The 20,418-nt window shown below is 31.5% G+C and overlaps 1 protein-coding gene across 4 annotated transcripts in view; it reads left to right on the forward strand.

Moving 5' to 3' along the window:
* Positions 1-20,418, forward strand: part of LOC130453367 (mesotocin receptor-like) — a 178,759-nt gene that overhangs the window by 142,451 nt on the left and 15,890 nt on the right. For 3 of the 4 annotated variants that reach the window (XM_056793072.1, XM_056793071.1, XM_056793070.1), the window contains 2 exons: positions 7,071-7,217; positions 19,197-19,298. In XM_056793072.1, the coding sequence (XP_056649050.1) occupies positions 7,071-7,217; positions 19,197-19,298 (249 nt within the window). The remainder of the gene's footprint in view (positions 1-7,070; positions 7,218-19,196; positions 19,299-20,418) is intronic. The other variant, XM_056793073.1, reaches the window with a different exon arrangement.

Genomic DNA, 20,418 nt, shown 5'->3' on the forward strand with positions numbered 1-20,418 from the left:
GTAGATATTCATCTTGAACTTCTAAAGTTTGAAGTGCTCGGAAAAGATGTGACTTGGTAGCTGATTCCTCCACGGGTTTGTACTCTAAACAAAAAGTACCAATAAATAGAAGTTCTGGGCGTCTGCAGGCAAACTCGGTATTCATCAGCCACGACTACCTGTCGAGTAGGTCTTGCAAAAACTGCTCTAGGCGGTATTATGTTGGATAGTTCGGAAGAGCATTTGCCGTGGTAGTATCGATAAAACAGAGTCACTTCGGCGACCTTTTTCTTATGCTATAAGCTGTCCAAGTTTCTGGTTGACTCTGGATCGCCTGCGAGGCGAACTGCTCTCTTCTGTATTGAGCCAAGCGTCTTAAGGGTATTCTTGGAAGCCGAGCTCCAAATATGCGAGCATTATTGCAAAGATGGATGAATCTGGGCCTTGTACAGGATTAGAAACTGTTGCGGAATATATAGCTTTTTGGTCTTAAAGAGGACTCCAAGTTTCTATGAATTGGCTAAATTGGCCACGTGACTAGGCCAGGACATATTGCTCCAGAGAGAACCAAATCCTGAGCAGCAGAGCCAGCCTTCTTTGTAAAAATAGCAGCCTGGGTCTTTGCTGCATTAAACTTAATCATATAGCTTCCATTCCACTCCAGAATGTTTCAAATATGGTTATTGATGCTGGTGATCTGTTGGTGCCTACGGATGTAGGTGTTAGCCGAGTTTATTAGGGCGATTGATTTGAAGAAGAACACTATGTGCTATGTGCTATGTGCTATCGTCGGCGAAGTTATAGATCGGGTTTACAGTTTTGTCGTGTTGATTGTTGATATACACGAGAAAGAATGAATCCCTGGGGAACACCAGCGCTGACCTCAAACCTTTCTGAGATGTGTTCATCGATAGCGACCTGGATGGAATGGTCTTTGAGAAAACTACTAAGTCAGTCGATAAGTAAAGACGACAAACAGTATGATCTTGATTCATTTAGAAGATTGTCATGCCAAACCCTGTCAAAAGTCGATATTTTTAGTACGTTTGCTCTGGATTTCCCATATTTCTCTATAGCTTCAGTCCATACGTTAGTCGCATAGGCCAGGAGGTCTTCGGTTAATGTTTACAGAAGCCGTATTGATAGCCGCTAATGACGTTAGGAGACTCAAGATTTGCTGGGTAACGACTTTCTCCATGTCCTTGGCAATGACTGGGACTGAAGTTATTGAGAACTATTTTTTTCTCAATATTTGGTATCCGTTGAGCCCAAGCAATTTTCCAATCTGCAGGAGAGAGACCTTCTTATATGATGGAGAAAAGAGTATGCATAGAGGACTTGTTATTTCAGCTGCGCAATTCTTCAATACCATTAGTGATATTTCATCTTGGCCAGTCGCTTTATTGATGTTTAATCCTTTGAGAAGTTTTGCCACATCTCTGTATAGAAATTATATTTCTGGCATATGGAATGACTCATCTTCTTCAGTCAACGGTAAAATTTTTGACTTACAAAAGCGTTGGCTGAATACTTTTATTATGATATAAATATTTTTAAACCGCAATTGATCATATGCATATAAACGTCTAATGTTATAACATACATGAATACTGCATTGTAAATTGCATAATATAACTAGAAAAAGAACCGGTATAGTCTAAGAAAAGATAACAATAGGGTTGATCAAAATACAGAGGAGTGTATAAATGACCTGATATGAAGAATATGAAGGGATACCCAAGAGAAAAATAAAGACAAAGTAGAGAAATTCATTTTTGATGCGAGACACTAGCCAATGACTATTATTATTATTAATTATTCTTAAAATGAGCAATATATGAATATATGAGTAAAGGAAGAAAAATCAGTAGAGTAATATCTGATGGATTATAGTAAAAGAGGGAAATTATCTCAAAGAAATTAAAAAAATTATTGTTTGTCTGATTAACAGTCTTACTTTTTATATCGATGATATTTAAATTTTTTGAGGACTTCTATCTAGAGATATCTCAAATTGACCAGTTAGCTTCAATGTTCTTGACACACGTATTGAGTCCACTCAACGGAATCAACGAATTGTTGATTGTGGCAGAAGTGAAATGACGTTTTCAAAAAATAAAAGGTTATATTAGTTTACCTCAGAATGTAACATTCCTCATGTAATTTTAAAAAAGAGAATTGTAATAAAAGGTCGATGAAAAGAGAAAAATTAATCTGACAGAAATACAGCTGGACTTCTCAATGCTGCTCAATCAGGAAGTATACGAGGATATATTGAAAAATTCTTGGCCTACTTTAGAACCAAACAAAATTTAAATGTCAAAATACTTTATTTCTCAAAATATTCCCTATTAATTTCCCTTTCAAAAAAAATGTTCCTCCTTGTTCTGCAAAACAGACCTCCACAGCTTTTATTACCTCCTCGTTGGAAGAAGATTTACGACCTTCTAAACTTTTTTTCAGTTGAGGAAATAGATGATAGTCGGACAGAGCCAAATTTAGTGGATAAGGGGGATGTTCTAGTAATTCAAACCCTAAATCATGAATTTTTTGCATGGCAGCATGACATTTGTGTGCAGGGGCGTTTTTCTACAAAAACAAAACACCTTTGGATAGCTTTCGCGTGTTTTCTCTTTAATTTTTTCCGTAGAGTGGTCAGTAATGTCGAATAGTAATCTCCGGTTATTGTTCTATTCTTATCTAGAAAATCAATTACAATTACTCCATGGCAATTCCACAAAACTGGAGCAAGAACTTTTCCAGCAGATTTTTGGAACACGAAACTTATTAGGTCTCGGAGAAGCAGAAGCAGCGCCATTTCATCGATTTTTGCTTTGTTTCTGGATCATAGAAATGTACCCAGGTCTCATCCTTAGTAGCAATTCGGTTTAGGAAATCTACATCGTTTTCAAATCCAGCACAGATCGAACGAAATGCTTCTACCTTGGCACACTTTTGGTCAACATTTAAATATTTTGGGATCCAATTTGCTGCAATTTTTCGCGTTCGTATGAAATATTCAGTGTTGCAGATATCCGTTTTAGAAACAAATTCGACGGTCTGACAAAATCATGTCATGAACTGCATCGATATTTTCGGAGACTGACACAGAAACTGGCCTTCCCAATAGGTCATCATCTTCAATGAAAAATTTACCTCTTCTGAAGCATGCAGTCCAATTTTTCACGGTCGCATACGAAGGACATTGATCACCAAGCGATCGGAGGTTGAAAAGAAATGCCTCTCTTAGTATGAGACTCACAACTCCAATTTTCAAGACGATAACTTGGTTAGTGAAACGCGCGCTAGACAGTGTAATTGTGAATATTGGTGTGGTGGTAGTGTGAAAGGTGTGTTGAATAGATAGACAAATAAATGAAATGAAAGAATTGATAAATAAATGAATATATGGATAAAATGTAGTGAATTTATAGATAAATAAATGACAACATAAATGGATAAAAGATTTTATAAACGAGTGATTAATGTCCACCGGGAAGGCATACTACTCTGTTTGTCTATAATTTTATATTAAATGAAAAAGAATGGATCTTATATTGATAAATGTTTTATTCAATGTTGGCAATTATATATGGAATACATAATCAGATAAATGTCCGCTTCTGTTAGCCTCACAAATTCGAGCCCCTTTGAGCACATTTTTCAATACAATCTCATACAGTTCACGCGGTTCACGTTAATTTCATCACAAATATTTTGTTCCATTGTAATCCTTGGCTGTATGCGATGTGGTACCGTCTTGTTGACACCACATGTTAATCAAGCCCAAAACATGCAGTCGTGGCGTTAAAAAGTTTTCAATCATATCACCATAACGCTCCCCATTGACACTTATCGTTAAGCCGTTTTCAGTTTCAAAGAAGTAAAATCCAATGATTCCTCCTGACCAAATTCCACACCAGACTGTCACTTTCAATTGATGCAAAGGTGAATGATGAATAATTTGAGAGTTTTACATTGCCCAGAACCGCCTATTCTGTTCATTCACATATTCATTCAAATAAAAAGTGCCTCGCTGCTCATTATGATTTGTCATGGTCGAGTTGTAACATCCTATTAGCATATGTACGGCGGCATAAATGGTCTTCTGGAAGAAGCTCTTGTGTCAACTGAATCTTAAATGGAAACAAATGCAAATCCTTGTGCAAAATTGTGACCAAAGTTGTTCTTTGAAGACCAAGCTCCTGAGCACGGCGTCGAATTAAAATTTATGGATTGTTTTGAACTTTTTCTTGAGCAGCAGTTATGTTTTCAGCCAATGTTGCAGTACGTTGTGGTCCATACTTGGGCCTATCATCTACAGTCCCTCTTTCTTCAAAATCATTCACTACACGATAAATAGTGCGTCTTGTTGGCACGTTTTTTCTCCCAATTCTCATCGTAATCGATGAATGATTTTGATAAAATGTTTTAACCATTAAAACATGTTCGTTTACCGAGTATTTATATATATATATATATATATATATATATATATATATATATATATATATATATATATATATAAATTTACCACGTCTCTACTTCACGACTGCCAAATATGAACTGTCAACACTAATGTCCACCAAAATGACGGCAAACCAAAGTAGTTTACCTTCCCGGCGGACACCTGTTATATGAATTATTATATAAATGAAAGAATAAATGAAATAAATGGTTGTATCATATTTTCACGAATAATATTTAAGTAGTGATTCCCATTAGCAATCGTTCAGACAAGATGATAATTTAAAAATAACTATAGTTCTTGGTTGAAGTAACACTGATTTCTGAATATAACACTATTTTTTGTGTCCATACTTGGGCCTATCATCTACAGTCCCTCTTTCTTCAAAATCATTCACTACACGATAAATAGTGCGTCTTGTTGGCACGTTTTTTCTCCCAATTCTCATCGTAATCGATGAATGATTTTGATAAAATGTTTTAACCATTAAAACATGTTCGTTTACCGAGTATTTATATATATATATATATATATATATATATATATATATATATATATATATATATATATATATAAATTTACCACGTCTCTACTTCACGACTGCCAAATATGAACTGTCAACACTAATGTCCACCAAAATGACGGCAAACCAAAGTAGTTTACCTTCCCGGCGGACACCTGTTATATGAATTATTATATAAATGAAAGAATAAATGAAATAAATGGTTGTATCATATTTTCACGAATAATATTTAAGTAGTGATTCCCATTAGCAATCGTTCAGACAAGATGATAATTTAAAAATAACTATAGTTCTTGGTTGAAGTAACACTGATTTCTGAATATAACACTATTTTTTCAAAAACTCTTCCGATAACAAAATGGAACATTTACATTCTTCAACGCCAGTTGTATCATTTACTAGTGGGTTGGGCGAACGAAGCAAATGACCTACTAGATCACCCGATTCAACCTGTATAGACGTTTTTGATGTGAATATTCAGAAACCTTTGATTAGTTAGACACACAAATCATCAATAGAACTATTCCATGAATTGTTTCAGAATTTAATAATCGTCAGTAAATTAATAACTTTTTAATTAATACTTTTTTACTATATGGTTTCAATTCAGAATATTTTCTAATCCCACGCATTCTGCTTATAGTCAGCTTGTATACATACTAGCTGACCCGACAAACGTTGTTCTACCATATAAATTATATCTACGAAAGATTTTTCTAGTTGAATAAAAATAACTTACTATAAGTGTATAGGGATGTACTTATAATCGAAAGCGTTGTATAAACACTGGAATGCTAACCAAAGAAATAAATACTCTCTGTGACATCACACGCACATCTGTATTGTTTTGTTGGTGCTCTTATATACATGAGATTTGATTGTTGGACGACTCAAATTAGTCCCTTTAAGTCTTGCTGGCATTGCTGAATGTACATATAACCTATAAATACTAGTACTTATTTTTGAGAAACAGTGTCTCAATATGGTATTCGTTTGCTTATCATCTGACTTACTTTTCACAATAAGAGAACACGTATATTTATCAAACACGTTTACGTTTCTGTTTTGATTTGAACTATTTCCAAAAAATGTTAAGTACAATTTGTACAGGTACGATAATGGCCGATGTTAGCGGGAACTCACAACATGTGTCTATTTACACAAGAATGAAAACTGTCTTTTCAGATATTAATAAATAATTATGGCTCTGGAATGCGTATGGATACGTCACTGCTACGATCGATACAAAAAGGAAATTTAAATTATAAATAAGAATGTATCGTACTATAATTATTATATTCCATTGCCCTCTTGTAATCCTATTGCGAACCTGTGGATAAAATGAAAAAATTGCAATGGAGAAATATCGTAGATCGTAGGGGCTGAAAAATTCAGAGTAATATGAAATTTTTATTCTAAGTCATGACAAAAAAATAGAAACCTTACTAAAAAATTGAATTTATAATCATATTATTGATCGTGCAAAGCTGAAAATTTAGGTTGTATGTATTTTTTAATGCTGTATCATAGAAAAATAAAAACTGAGAAAATTAGGAAAAAAATTTAGGGGTGAACTACCCTTAACATTTAGGGGTATGAAAAATAGATTTTGTTCTATCCTCAGACCTACCTAAAATGCTAATCTATTGAGATTCTGAAATTCGGTGATGGCGTGCGAGGCGTCTTTGACTCACTTATAAACCGCGGAATCCGTTTGATGTTTGTTTCTTAAATCCGTTTTTATAACAAGCGGTTTATTTACATTATTTCTTTTGGATTATTTCTGGGAAGGTTTATTTATTTATAATACCTACATACTATGAAGAAAATAGAATACTAACAAATAGAGCAAATAGAGCAATATATAATATATAATTTGTTCCTTCAAACTCTATGTGTGTTATATGAATTATTTGAATTGGTTAATTTCCTAAGTTTCAAGAATAAAAGCGAAGGATTGACTACTCAATTAACACTTAAAATATTGAGATGGTATATAGATAAATTATGCATAGGATATTGACAAAATATGTGATCAAAGATATATCTATTCTAGAATTCAACATATTCTATGATAATATTGTTTTTCCTCTTTTTTAGGTCCTGTATTCACAATACTCATGCTATTATATAGTCTAAATAGCTGTGTTAATCCATGGATATACTTGGCCTTCAATAAAGAGCTTCCAAGAATGCTACTCAAACATTATACCACTACTAGAAAAAAATATAGAGCAGCGGGCTCAGGTAAGCTAAAATCTCATCATTTAGAGCGAAAAGCACGAATCAAATCATTTTTATTCCATTTACTCGTAATTCCACTAGTTACAGCCAGCATATGAATCGTTCCTTATTGCAACTATATTTAATTTTTAATGAATAATTAATAAAAAATATGTTTTTAAATTAAAAATGCAATATACTCTGATGAATTACACTTTGTTATTGGAAAAGGTCTAAAAAAAGACCGAAACATCAAATAAAATTCCTAATAAATAAAAATAATAAATATACATCAAGTCAGAGAAATTTAAATGTTTCTGACTAGACGCATAATGAAAAGACGAAAAAGAAAATAATTGTTTATATATTAAAATATTGTTAACAACTCATAACATGAACTTTCTGTTTACTCTGTAAAAATAATAATTGACCAACTATGTCATCATTGATTACAGTTAAAAAAAAATAAGAAACCTTTCAAATGATGAGTTACAAGACTAACATCACAAATGAAAATATCTAACAATTACACAACCACGTCAAAATTGGTAATATCTTCAAATTCGTTTTTTATTCAAAAAATCGGCATTAAAAATTAAACCAAGTCCTGTTACAGTTTTTTGTGAGATATGAAATTTATACAAAAAATCAATTTTTCATCATTGATCTGCGTTCTTGATGTATAATATGATTCTGAATACAATATTTTATGATTTTTCTGCAAATATGTGTAAGGTTCCAGTCTCTAACGAAACCCACAAAACTGACAATAAATTTCTAAATGTATTCTTACAAAATGCAGCTTCCCTAACTGATAATTTTGATGAGAGTAAAAACAGAATTGTTTGAATTGATTACTTTGGAATAAAGTTTATTATTATCGAAGTTTAATGTGAAAGAGGGGCAGAAGGACATTTTTGCGATCTACAAGGGGTATAAAGTTAACATTTTGATTTCCCGGCTTGAGCTCACTTCTTGCTAATTAATTTTTTTTATATAGTGTTGATCTACTGTCCGACTGTCCCATAAATAAAGAAAACAGCAATGTTTCGTAAACCGTTCCTGAAATCCCATTAAAATTCCAATCACCTCCAGGTCCTCACATATCTGCCACTTATACGTATTATACGTTTGTCTAACAGCAAGCAAATATTTTCATAAGTTTCTTCCATCTTCACAGAATGAGCAACTGGTATAGACGGTTTTAAATTTCCATTGTGTAATAACACTGCTTTCAAACTGTATTTAGACGAGTCAATAAATAGGCGCCACTCACTGGGGTTATGCTCAATATCAAGTTCCTTCATTAGACCATCAATATCAGTACATGCACACAAAGAATTATCCATACTGTAGAATGCAGAAAATAACATTTCTTTTTCTAAAGGTTGTAATTTCTAACATGTTCCATTCCTTAAGACGGGAAGCAAGAAGTTCAGACTTTTGCTTTGATAAAATGTGGTTCGCCGGAACTGGTACTTGGAGTAAAAATAGGGTCGGTGCATTGTTCTTCAGAGCTTCCTGATGATACGTTGTCTCCAGTATCTTCTGAAACAATATTCTGCGGTTTTAAATATTATATATATATATATATATATATATATATATATATATATATATATATATATATATATATATATATATATATATATAAGGACTTGTTCCCCATAACGAAGATTTACCAGTAACAATTAAACCTTTAAAACCGCAGAATATTGTTTCAGAAGATACATATTTCTATTAATGGACGGGTATTTTCATTTTATTTTAAAAATAAAGTTCTCTTGCCTGTGTTACGAAAAACTTGTGGGCCAGTATTATTAATGATTCAAAAACAAAATAATGCATTCCAATTTGATACTGTAATAGTATGATTTCGTTACTGCATTCTGTAACCAAAAAATATTGATTAATAAATAAATGAGAATTCTGGCATGATATTTTCATTGTACATTTACTTCGTAATCATGACATACACGTTTGTTAATTGAATGTTCCTTACCAACTGCTCTTTTCTTACTCTTCTCTTTTTTGGTGCTTCTACAGCGATATCTGTATTCCTTTGGTTTCTACTCTCATGAGCAGCCTCGCCAAGTATTTTAAAAATTGTTCCTTCTTTTCAATTGTTCATTTAGAAGATTCTTCACTAACGATATTGTAAAATTTCTTAGTGACAACTTAGCACATTTGTAAGACACGCAGGCATTAACTCTTGAAATGTCAAACATTGCATAGAACACTGCAAGAGGCCGTCTACAAGTTCTATGCTGACAAGAATAAGTAGTTCATTTCTGATCAACTGATTCCACTCCTGATTTAGTGGAATTATATAGTACGATTATCTTTGGTTTGCCGCTTTCAGCAATAGTCCTGTTATGATGCGCTGAAACTAATGGTAGGTTTCCTGTAAATCCAAATTCTGTTTTTATTTGTGTTGTATTTGATGTTTCGGTTTGTGTTCAGTACGAGTATAGACTGTATCAGTCTTAGGATGCTGAGGGTAGATACAGAAAATTTGCTAGAGTTTTGTTGTTGTCATTCTTTTCCTACGTATACGACGGCATTAAATAAATTTTTAGATTCAGAAAAGCACATAATCTTAATACCATATTTACGAGGTTTACTATGGATAACTGCCCAAAAGAACTTCTACCACAAAAACCTACTAGCATCTCATCTACTGTAGCATATTAACTGCAAGTGTAATTTGCTTTACAATCATTTATAAACATACTGAACATCTCAGATTCTGCAACCAACTTATCTCCATCATATGAATGCTGTTCCCTATTCTTTTGTTGATCGAAACAAATTACTTATAATAAAAAGAGAAACCTTTTATAGACCCATAGTAGCACGAATCATATCCCTTCCCGTTCTATTTGCTGCAAATAGCCCCACAGTATCTTCATGACCGGACAAATGCTTTTAGTTCGGTCTTATCGATGTGCTGCACAAAGGCGGCGGTATTATCATAATTTACACTCAAGTTGGCGAACTTAGCGTTGGTATGTTATAATATTACTGTCAGTAAAAAGTAAAGACCAAGCTTCGTATGGAGTCTTAAATTTATCTGTTATTTCTTGGTTTTTAGATAGATGTTTGACTTTATACATACGTATTCGAAAAGGAGCTGGCCCGGTTTTAGCCCCTTTAAATATATTTTTGCCATGAAAATAGTTACCTGTTGACAGATTGATCATACCATCTACTTCTTGCAGCATCTCTCAGCATATTCTTTTGCATTCGGACTCTGCTTAACTTCCTTATCACTACTTAGTTCACTTGAATGTTCCACATAGTATTCCAGTTCTCTTTACGTCAATGGACACCGTGACCTTTCCAATTCCCGCAATCTGATTTAAAGTCACTCAAATGGTATTGTGGGGAGATACGACACCCCAATCTGCTACTAGCACAAAATGGTTCTATCCCAATATTTTTAGCGCAGCCGTAGAGAATATTTATTGTGAGCTGGAATAATACCCCCCACTATACAAGTTGAGGGTTTAATTATAATTTCTTGAAGTTTATCACAAATTTTTATATTTATATTAGAAGTAGTCTATTTATTTAGTATAAAAATCATAGAGTGTGATATATTTGATATCTTCTGAATAAATTATATTATTTATTAAGTTAGTAACAAAATTAAAGGAAATCTCTTTTCTTCTGATTGATCTTTTTCCTTCTCTTCATTTCGGGTACCTCACCTTTTATCGATTGGCGTCACTTATTATAATTTCCTTTTTCATCAAACCTTCAAAATTCTTCCTTCTTAGTGTTATTAACTCTATTTCGTTCGATTCTATTAACTTTATTCGTTGCATAACATTCCATATTCCGTTTAAAAAAAAATGTTTGTTACCGTTGCATGAGATATTTTAGCCGAATTAGATATTTTAAGGTTTTTGATTTCAAAGATAACTCCCATCACTCTCCATCAGGTATACTTTTTTTGCAAAATGCAAACAGAATGATGAAAAAAATCAATTATTTATCACAATAAAAACACATCATAGTATTTAATAGTACCCATCAAGCATTATTTTCCTCATTTAAATTTAAACACAACTTTATGTTGACTCTTTTTTCTTGTGAAACTTTTACTTCTTTCTCTTGATGCTTTGCCGAACTTTTTTTGGTTCTTTCTTTGGTTTTTTGCTTGAGTATCCTACAGTAGTCCTTTAAATTACTGACATCTCATCTTCCTTTGTAATATCTCTCGATACCATGTACGAGTATATCCTGCTCTTCATTTTAGGCATCCAAGTTTTTAGGAAATTATTGGGAATGAGAGTATAAGAAGTGAACTTTTAAGCTCATCATTCAAGCATGCGCTGTATAATGAAATTAATTAATGAAACATTGCTGGATGTCAACTGAGTGTAGCAAAACAGGGTCAGCTAGATAATGAACTTAACTTATTGGAACATGATTAATCCAACGGCAACACGCTGAAATATGTTAATTCTAACTTAACCTTTACAATAAATGCAACCGTCTGTCTAATACCAAAAATTCTTCACCCTTTCACTAAATTATAATTATACGTATCTGGGAATAAAAAGAGAAATGGATATAATTATTTAAGTCCATTATTTTATTCTTCATTCCCAGATACATACACTAGTATCAAATTAGGGTGAGAAATCTCAATTTCAATTAAATTTGAAGCTAAAAATATAAAATACAAAATTGTAACCAAATAATAATTTTACACAAAAAAGGAAAATACAAAATTTTAACCAAATAATAATTTTGCAGAAAATAGGAAAAAACAATTTACTATAGTAAAAAATTTTATGAGATGGATATTTTTGAATTTTTTTTAGATTTCAGCTCATCAAAATCTATAAGAAAATGTTTAAGAAACCTTTGCAGCTCTTCATTTGCAGACCTGTGTTATCATTGAAAATTTACTTTTCATGAGGTTATTTTAGGGTTGAATTAATGAGATTCCTTTTATGCAAATAGTTTATTTAAAAAAAAAATTGTTTTGATTCAATTGCAATATAGCATTTTGTCTCTCTTATCTGCACGTTACTTCATTCTAGCCATCATCTTCGTAAAAAGCCAATTTCTCCAATTTTAAATAATCTCCACATAGCATTTTGAATAACTGCACCTCTTTCAAAGAATTATTCAGATATTGATCTGTAGTAAACATCTTTTGGTGAGGTTATATTATTGGATAAGAGACATTGAATATTGAAATTTCAAAAATGCTCATCAGTCCAATCAATAACGGTAAAGAAAGTGTAACTGTGTATGTATTCCATAGACCACCGATTCGTATAAAAATTTGGATTTAGGCTCTACTTGCCCTCTCTTTTAAAATATAACCTGAGCCGAGAGCCGCTTTTTTAGTGTTAAAAACCACCCCTATTCGAAAAAAATTGATTTATATTGAAGCATATAATCAATAAACACCAATTGCATATTATTATTATAATTTTCTATTCATTAATCAGTTTCGCCCCTTAACAACTACCCCTTATGACAGATATCATAAAAAAATGATAATTAACATCTTATTAAACAGTTATTTAACTGATTTAACAGTATCGATTTGCATGAAAATTTGGGTTTAGGTCTACCCTCTACTGTAAATTAAAGCTTTTACTGGGGGATGAATTATTATGTACAAATAATTATCTTTCAAATAATATGATGAATACATTTTTAATTTCGACTGAGTGTTATGAATAAACAAATTTTATATATGATGAAAAGCTTCATGGAATAGTCTTCTCGACCAGGTTCAAAAACACGTACACAAAGCAACATTTGAATTCTACGCCCACACGAACGCGCACATTCAAATGTTGCTCTATGATACTTTGTATAAGTGAAAGTTCTCAAATATAGCCAGAATGTGTATTCTTCAACATATTAATATACATAATTTCGACAGAAATGTGCTCACTCGCTAACTTTTTGTGCAATCGAGTCTCAAAAAAGATTTGTAGATTTGTAGATTTTTTATAGAGCTAACTGCTCATCTGAATAACATTTATGTTCAAATCAATAACCATTTCTTACTCAATTCTCATCCCACAAAAAAATGCTAAAATTTTCAGAAAGGAGAACAAACCATGTTCTATACTTAAAAATGTTGTGCATCATTAATAGTTTGTGACTTATTTTGAAGAAAAGAGGTTAAATTACGAGAATAATTTTCATTGCGAGCTCAATTTTTCCCAAAAATAAGTACTTTAAACAGATCAAACGGTCAGAACACAAACAACGCGAATTTTGAAGTGGCTACGATTTTTTTAAAATGGGGTATAAGAGAGGGTGAGATTATCATCATTCTTTTTCAACAAAAAAGTAGAAATCGACATTATTTTCTTCATAACCCGCTTAGTTTCTATCCTAGGAAATAAAAATAAAGATTTTTTCAAGGATTTTAAAACAGTTTCCATGAGTTTTCAAGAAAAAAATGCATTGGTTTTCGGTTATTGTACCTAGAAACTTGACATTTTGGTATTTTAAAATACCAATCAACTTTCAACAAGCAATTATTTGTATTGCATCTACATGAATCGTGAATACACGATTTTTTTGTTGTTTTCCTATAAGCTACAATTTTGGTCAATATAAGTTTTTCGATTAAGTGCATATTTTTCCACTTATTCGCGGAAAACAATCTGAAAACCGACAATTTCACTCGCAATCAGTCGAAAAGTATTGACTTTCAGAAAAAACTTGTGGTACAAAAATTTCTTCGAATCAGTCAATTTATCGATTTTTGCACTTATTTTTGATGAAAAAATTTTTCACCCTCAAGGAAAAAGCAACCCTTAGCACAGGATCGATTTTGAAATTCTTATGAAAATCGGCACTGTATGGGATGAATACACAGAAAAATGGATTTTCATAAATTTGTGTGCGGTCTTGTGATACAGCCGGTGGTATGGTGGTGTCTAAATTGTTGTCAGATCTTTCCTTTTTCAGGAAAAATGAACTTTGTTATTTCAAAAGAATCGCCCATTATATTTTGTGTTTTTAGAAATCCTTAAGATCCCTTATTTTTCATATTTTTCAATATTCCCTAAATGCCATAATTTATTACACAGATGCTCAAAATGTTGTTTATTTTCTTCAATACATCAAGCCATGCGATTTTTAAAACTTTACAATACATTTTGCAGCAACCCTGACTACTTAATTCTTCTTAGCTCTGTGGTAATGCTATCTTTTAATTTCTGAATAGTGGCAGGTTTCATTTTATGAACGATGTTTATTTAAGTGACCCCACAGGAAAAAATCTAAAGGACTCATGCCGGATGATCGCGGGGTACATTCGGAAAAACCACACCTTCCAAGCCATCTTCTGCGAAACACATTATTTAGGTATTGCTTCACCACACAAGCATAATGAGGTGGGGCACCATCTTGTTGTAGACAAATATTATCATTTGGAATATTGTTATCGTCTGAAAATATCTGATAAAGTTTTTTTTTTAAATGTAATTGAAAATACTTACTTGGATTTGGAAATATCCGAGTCAACGCAGGTATAATACAATTTTCCATAAAAACTAAAAACGCTGGATCATTTAAGTTACCCTCAATGAAAAAGGGACCAATTATTTTGTCGCCTATCATTCCAGCCCGTACATTAAGTTTTTCGGGATATTGGGTGTGGGATTTACGCATCCAGCGAGGATTGTTACGTGACCAGTATCTACAATTATGCCGATTTACGTATCCATTAATTAAAAAAAAAAACTTGAAAAATTTGGTTCGTTTAGATTGTAATATTTTTCCATCATTAGGTCTGCATAGTCTTCACGTCTATCAAAATCGTCATCTGACAACTTGAACCAACGTTACCTTGTTGATGGAATTTATTATCAAGTAAATTTTTGCGAAATTTAAGCAACTAAAGATTTGTTTTCAGTTGATGCAGTTTTTCTACGCCCTGATTTGAATAAATCTTTTACTGAACCAGTTATGTTAAAATTTTCTACTAATTTACTGACAGAAGATTTGTTATGGAATTTCGGTTAGGATATAAATTATTAAGGATATCACACGTTGCTTGTTGACTTCAAGAATAATAATTTAATGAAACTTCAAATTTGTTATTGTAGCAGTCATAGCTACCTAAATGTACTATTTCAACCTCGGTGGAGATAACGCAAATGTAGCTATAACTCCGAAATTATGGCATTTAGATATAGGAAACCTTCGATGAAAAATAATTTTTTAAGGATTCGAATAGCGAAAAATATACAGGGTGATTCATTTGAAATAACAAAGTTCATCATTTTTTCGGGAAAAGCAAAGACCTGCCAACAATGTAAATACCACCATAATACTTCCCGTGTCACAAGACTCTTGCTGACAAAAATTTATAAAAATCGAACAAGCTGTTTCCGAGATAACTTAGCGAACTGTATATAGAGCTCACTCTATATGTTTTATCATTTTATTACATGTTATCACAATAATAAACCAATATTGCATACCCTAAACGTGAATTTTAAAACGAAATACTCGTATTTTTCACTGTTTTCCATTTGGCGTCTTTAAAGCAATACATTGCGAAATGAACAGTTGTCTGGGTAACAGGCTCCGTAATATCCTACTATAATTTTTCATTCATTTTTCATTTCATCACCAAAACGAAATTCATAATATAGTTCTATTGAATACTTATTTTTCATAGGGAGAATATTCATCAAACAGCAACAATGCATAAATAGATATGAATATAAATTTTCTTGTACCAGCGTAAGATTTGACGCCGACAAGAATAATTTGACATATACTGATCCTGACGATCAACTCCGTCCTTTGGTTTATCATGCTCTTCAATAGGCAAAAACTTTTCTATCCATATTTTTCAAAGATATTTGAAAATATTCATCAAATTCTGTTTGTTAACCAAACCATATTATACACCTCATTATCTTCCATTTGGCTATCACTACAATACAGCGTAATTAGCAAACTTCTTCGAAATGATGCTCGTTTCCATTATTAGATATTAAATACTTACATATAGCCTCTAATATACAGGGTGGTTTATTAGTGTGATATAGTTCCGTGCCTTTTTTATCCTTTGAAATATAAAACAATTTATAATTTTTCAAACGAAACAGCCTATATTTTATTTCATATTTGTAATAGGCCTAATTACCCTATTATAATAAAAAAGTTATTACCAATTTTCCATAAAAATCGTGAAAAGTTCAATACCCTGTACATTGTACGAGAAATTCAAGAACAAAAATCGGTTGCGACCAAAGCATTCTAATAGTAGTGAAAATACTAAAAAAAATATTGATTTTAATAATATTCATTCAATCTGATGTAGGGTGAATGAAAGAAAGTACTATCAACATACTTTTTTTTATCAACCATCCCCTTCGCCTAAAATTATTAGCTGTTGGGATCGATTTTTCTGTGCAAAACGATGATTATGTTCCTATATCTAATGATTAAACAATTAATTGTAAGTTGACTATGATTTATTTGTCAGAGTGTGGGGTTTTATCAATAATTTTTGGTATTGTGTTACAAAAAAAAGGTTATTCCATATTCTAGCCATTATATCATCCCTTATTTCTGAAGGTATTTTGTACACTTCATTCTCAATGTAACCCCATAATGGGTATAGGTTTTTTTAAATGAAATTTGGTGACCTTGGTGGTGCATTTCTTACGATCCATCTTCAAACAAATAGTTTAGTTAGTTAACATTTGATCAATTGATTAGCCATCCTTTGACGAGGACGAAGTAGGACTTCCAATAAAATGTTCCTCATAAGAATATGATCCCACTACATATACACCAACAATACCTCCACACACATTCAACGACCATCTAGTTTGACTATTTATCACTATGATATGGTTATTAGTTGATGAGTAAGAGTAAGATTTTTGCCTGTTAACACAACCATTTTTATTAAAAGTGGCTTTTTCTCTAAATAAAACATAGTCGAAAAATTCTCACTGATGCTTGACTTTTTTAAAGCTCACCTACAAAATGCTAGTTTTTCTCCAAACCAACTGCAGTTAATTTCTGTTTCAAGTAAATGTGATAATGGTGCATTTTGTTTTTGTCTAGGATTTCTTGCATATCGTAGTAACTCAGTTCTTGTTCGCTGGAAATACTCTTTACACTTGTATGTGGGTTTTCAGTAACTGTTAGCAAGACATTAATTTCATTCTCTTCTGCCACAAAAGTTTTTAATCGTTCATACTTTCCATTATTAGATCAACAGATTCGATTAAACCACTCCATCAATTTCTCCAAGCTTGCTTTTGTAGGTTGCCGCCGTTTAAGAAATGGTTTATGGTATACTTTTGAGGTTACTAAGTTTTTTTTTCATTTAATTTTTTCTCCAGTTCAAACCAAACCACTAAATAAAAAAATAATAATGTCCGTATTGTCATATCATATCATTGTCAAATATCAATTTTTGACAAATAAATCATAGTCAACTCACAATTAATTGTTAAATGATTAGATATAGGTATATAGTCGTTGTTTTGCTCAAAAAAATCAAAATATCCTAAGAGCTGATGATGTTATTATATTGGTAGTATTTTTCGATACTCACATAAAATACAAGGTGATTCAAATGAAAAAAACGAGAAAATAATGTACCAGTATTTTGTATCACCCTGTTTATATTCAATGAATATAAACGGAATAAATACTTTTCCAAAAGTTTTACATCGATTCGAATGCTTTGGCTACAACAGATCTTCACTCTTAAGTTGAACGCTACCACCACAACCCCGACCCTGCAGAGGAAAAAAAATCCCTCCTCTTATTGAAAATTTTCATTATCCCCTCTCCCTCCCTTTTATTTCCTTTCTAAATCTCAATTATTATGTTTTCTTTTCAGTTCAATCATTCTCATATTCTAGCGTTGTTCCATGATTATCTTGACTATTGTTTTGGTCATAGTTTTTTGTTCTATCTTCATACTTGTACATATTTCATACATGCTCCTTCTCTGTTATCCTAGTATTTCATCTGGCAAATTTTTTCTAACTTTCAAAATCTTATTTACCAATTTTTCCATATTTTATTCGTTCAGATCATTTTCTACTCTTTTTCTGAATTCATATATTCATAATTTCAAAATCATTGACATTATGTAAAATTCTTCGTTATTGATTTCATTTTTCTTCACATATTCTTCAATTTTCTCTTCTCATTTACCTTGTTCTCATGATTTCCAATTAATTTTTCAAATGCTTACTCACCGCAACTTCATTTCATATGTACTGTTTCTATTCCATATTTATTGTGTCCTCTTCTCACTTCTTTTACTATTGTACTGTCCATTTCCTCTACTCGTTTTGCTCTGTTGTCTATCAGTGTCTCATTCTCAACTCAACTTCTCTGTACAATACATTACTTTGATGGTTCAAATTTATTGCAATATTTGGATTCATAAATTGAATCAAAATCCGAAACCTTATTCTATACATCCCATAATACAAAATTAGAAATAAGTATGTCTGAATTTTTTGGCTTCGAATATTCTTATCACTATTTTATTTGTGGAATTTTTGATGAATGTTGACCACCACTCCATTTATGGTACTACCGGTGGGTTCGATTATTGTTGTGAGAAATTATCATAAGTTTATCTTAAATTAGATCAATAGTTGATTTTTAAATAGTATCATGAAATTAATATAACACATCCAAAACTCACCAAAAAATCAAAGGTTTTATAATTTATATGGTTCATAATGCAAACTTTTTCCTGCTCCCCTAGCTCCAACGCTTCGGCTCTTTCCTAATTATGATCTTCCAATCTCTCAAAAATTCTGCTTAAGCCTCAAACTTGCACTCTTCTGCACTTCTTAAAGTAAATTCTCTTGATATAATCAGATTATAATTTAATTTTATACTATATTTTGTGAATAGCTTTCTTAAAATTTTTCTGACCTACTTAAATTCATTTGACATAATTGACTATTTTTTGTTAAGATTGTTCAAATTATTGTTACAATTTTATAGAGCAAACCCCAAGCAACTCTTCCGGTGAAATCCAGACATCGGTACTACCATTTTCGAGATGGTCCCGGGTGAACAATAGTGAACGAGTCGTGAAGTTATCTGGTTTGTATTACTTATTCATAATATAAATTTTAGTATATATAAAATTCAACATTCTATTTTAAAACCCATGAATTTGATGTTTTCACAAGAATTAACAGCTTAAATATATATATATATATATATATATATATATATATATATATATATATATATATATATATATATATATTCTAGATTTCTTCAACCATTGAACCATTTCAATTTATTTTTTCCTCTTTCTAATTTCTTGGGTTCGTAAGTTGTTTGGATACAATTATGTATGTATGTTAAATACACATTTTTATGTATAATTTAACGTTACGTTTAGCTCCTTCCCTGGAAGCATTTTCAAAGGAATAATTAATATTTGATGAATAAAATATTTGTAGAATAGATAAAACATATTAGTGGATATCTTAAAAACATTATTGAAAACATAGTATTAGAATCAGTGTATATACCTCGAAATTTCAATAAAACGATATTATACCAAGTAGATTGAAATAAACTAATTGATCAAATTTACAAAATTCTTTTGAAAATGTTCCTAGGGAAGGAGCGAAACGTTGAATTATACTTAAAAAGTAATATTTTATTGAAGTTTCATTATTGTATCCAAATAACGTACGAACCCAAGAAATCAGAAAGAGGAAATATATATATATATATATATATATATATATATATATATATATATATATATATATATATATATATATATATATATATGGTCGATTTCACTTAAATTGAAGGAAATATTCAGTTAAAGTAGTATTTTTATTTTTTTTATGTTTCGGAACTTGATGTAAAAATTCGGGAGTGAGTAGATTTCGTTAAAATAATGCTGTGACACAAGAAAATTTTCTCACACAGCCTCTCGTTTCTGAATTATAGACCTTTAGAGTTACGAAATCAGAACTCATATTTTAAGTATATTTTCCAAATTATAGATTCGACCATTATGAGTTTTAAATGGATGATTACATATATGTAGATATTACTATGGCCATGGGCGACTCATGCCCAATGGTTAATAATCTGTAACTTTCACAGGGACAACCTGTATAATTTGAAGATAGTAAAAATGAATTTTCCAAAAGATTTCTCAACAAAAAGGTACAATTTTTCAACTCGATCGAAA

Source organism: Diorhabda sublineata, chromosome 2, assembly GCF_026230105.1.
Source record: "Diorhabda sublineata isolate icDioSubl1.1 chromosome 2, icDioSubl1.1, whole genome shotgun sequence".
Classification (NCBI taxonomy): domain Eukaryota; kingdom Metazoa; phylum Arthropoda; class Insecta; order Coleoptera; family Chrysomelidae; genus Diorhabda; species Diorhabda sublineata.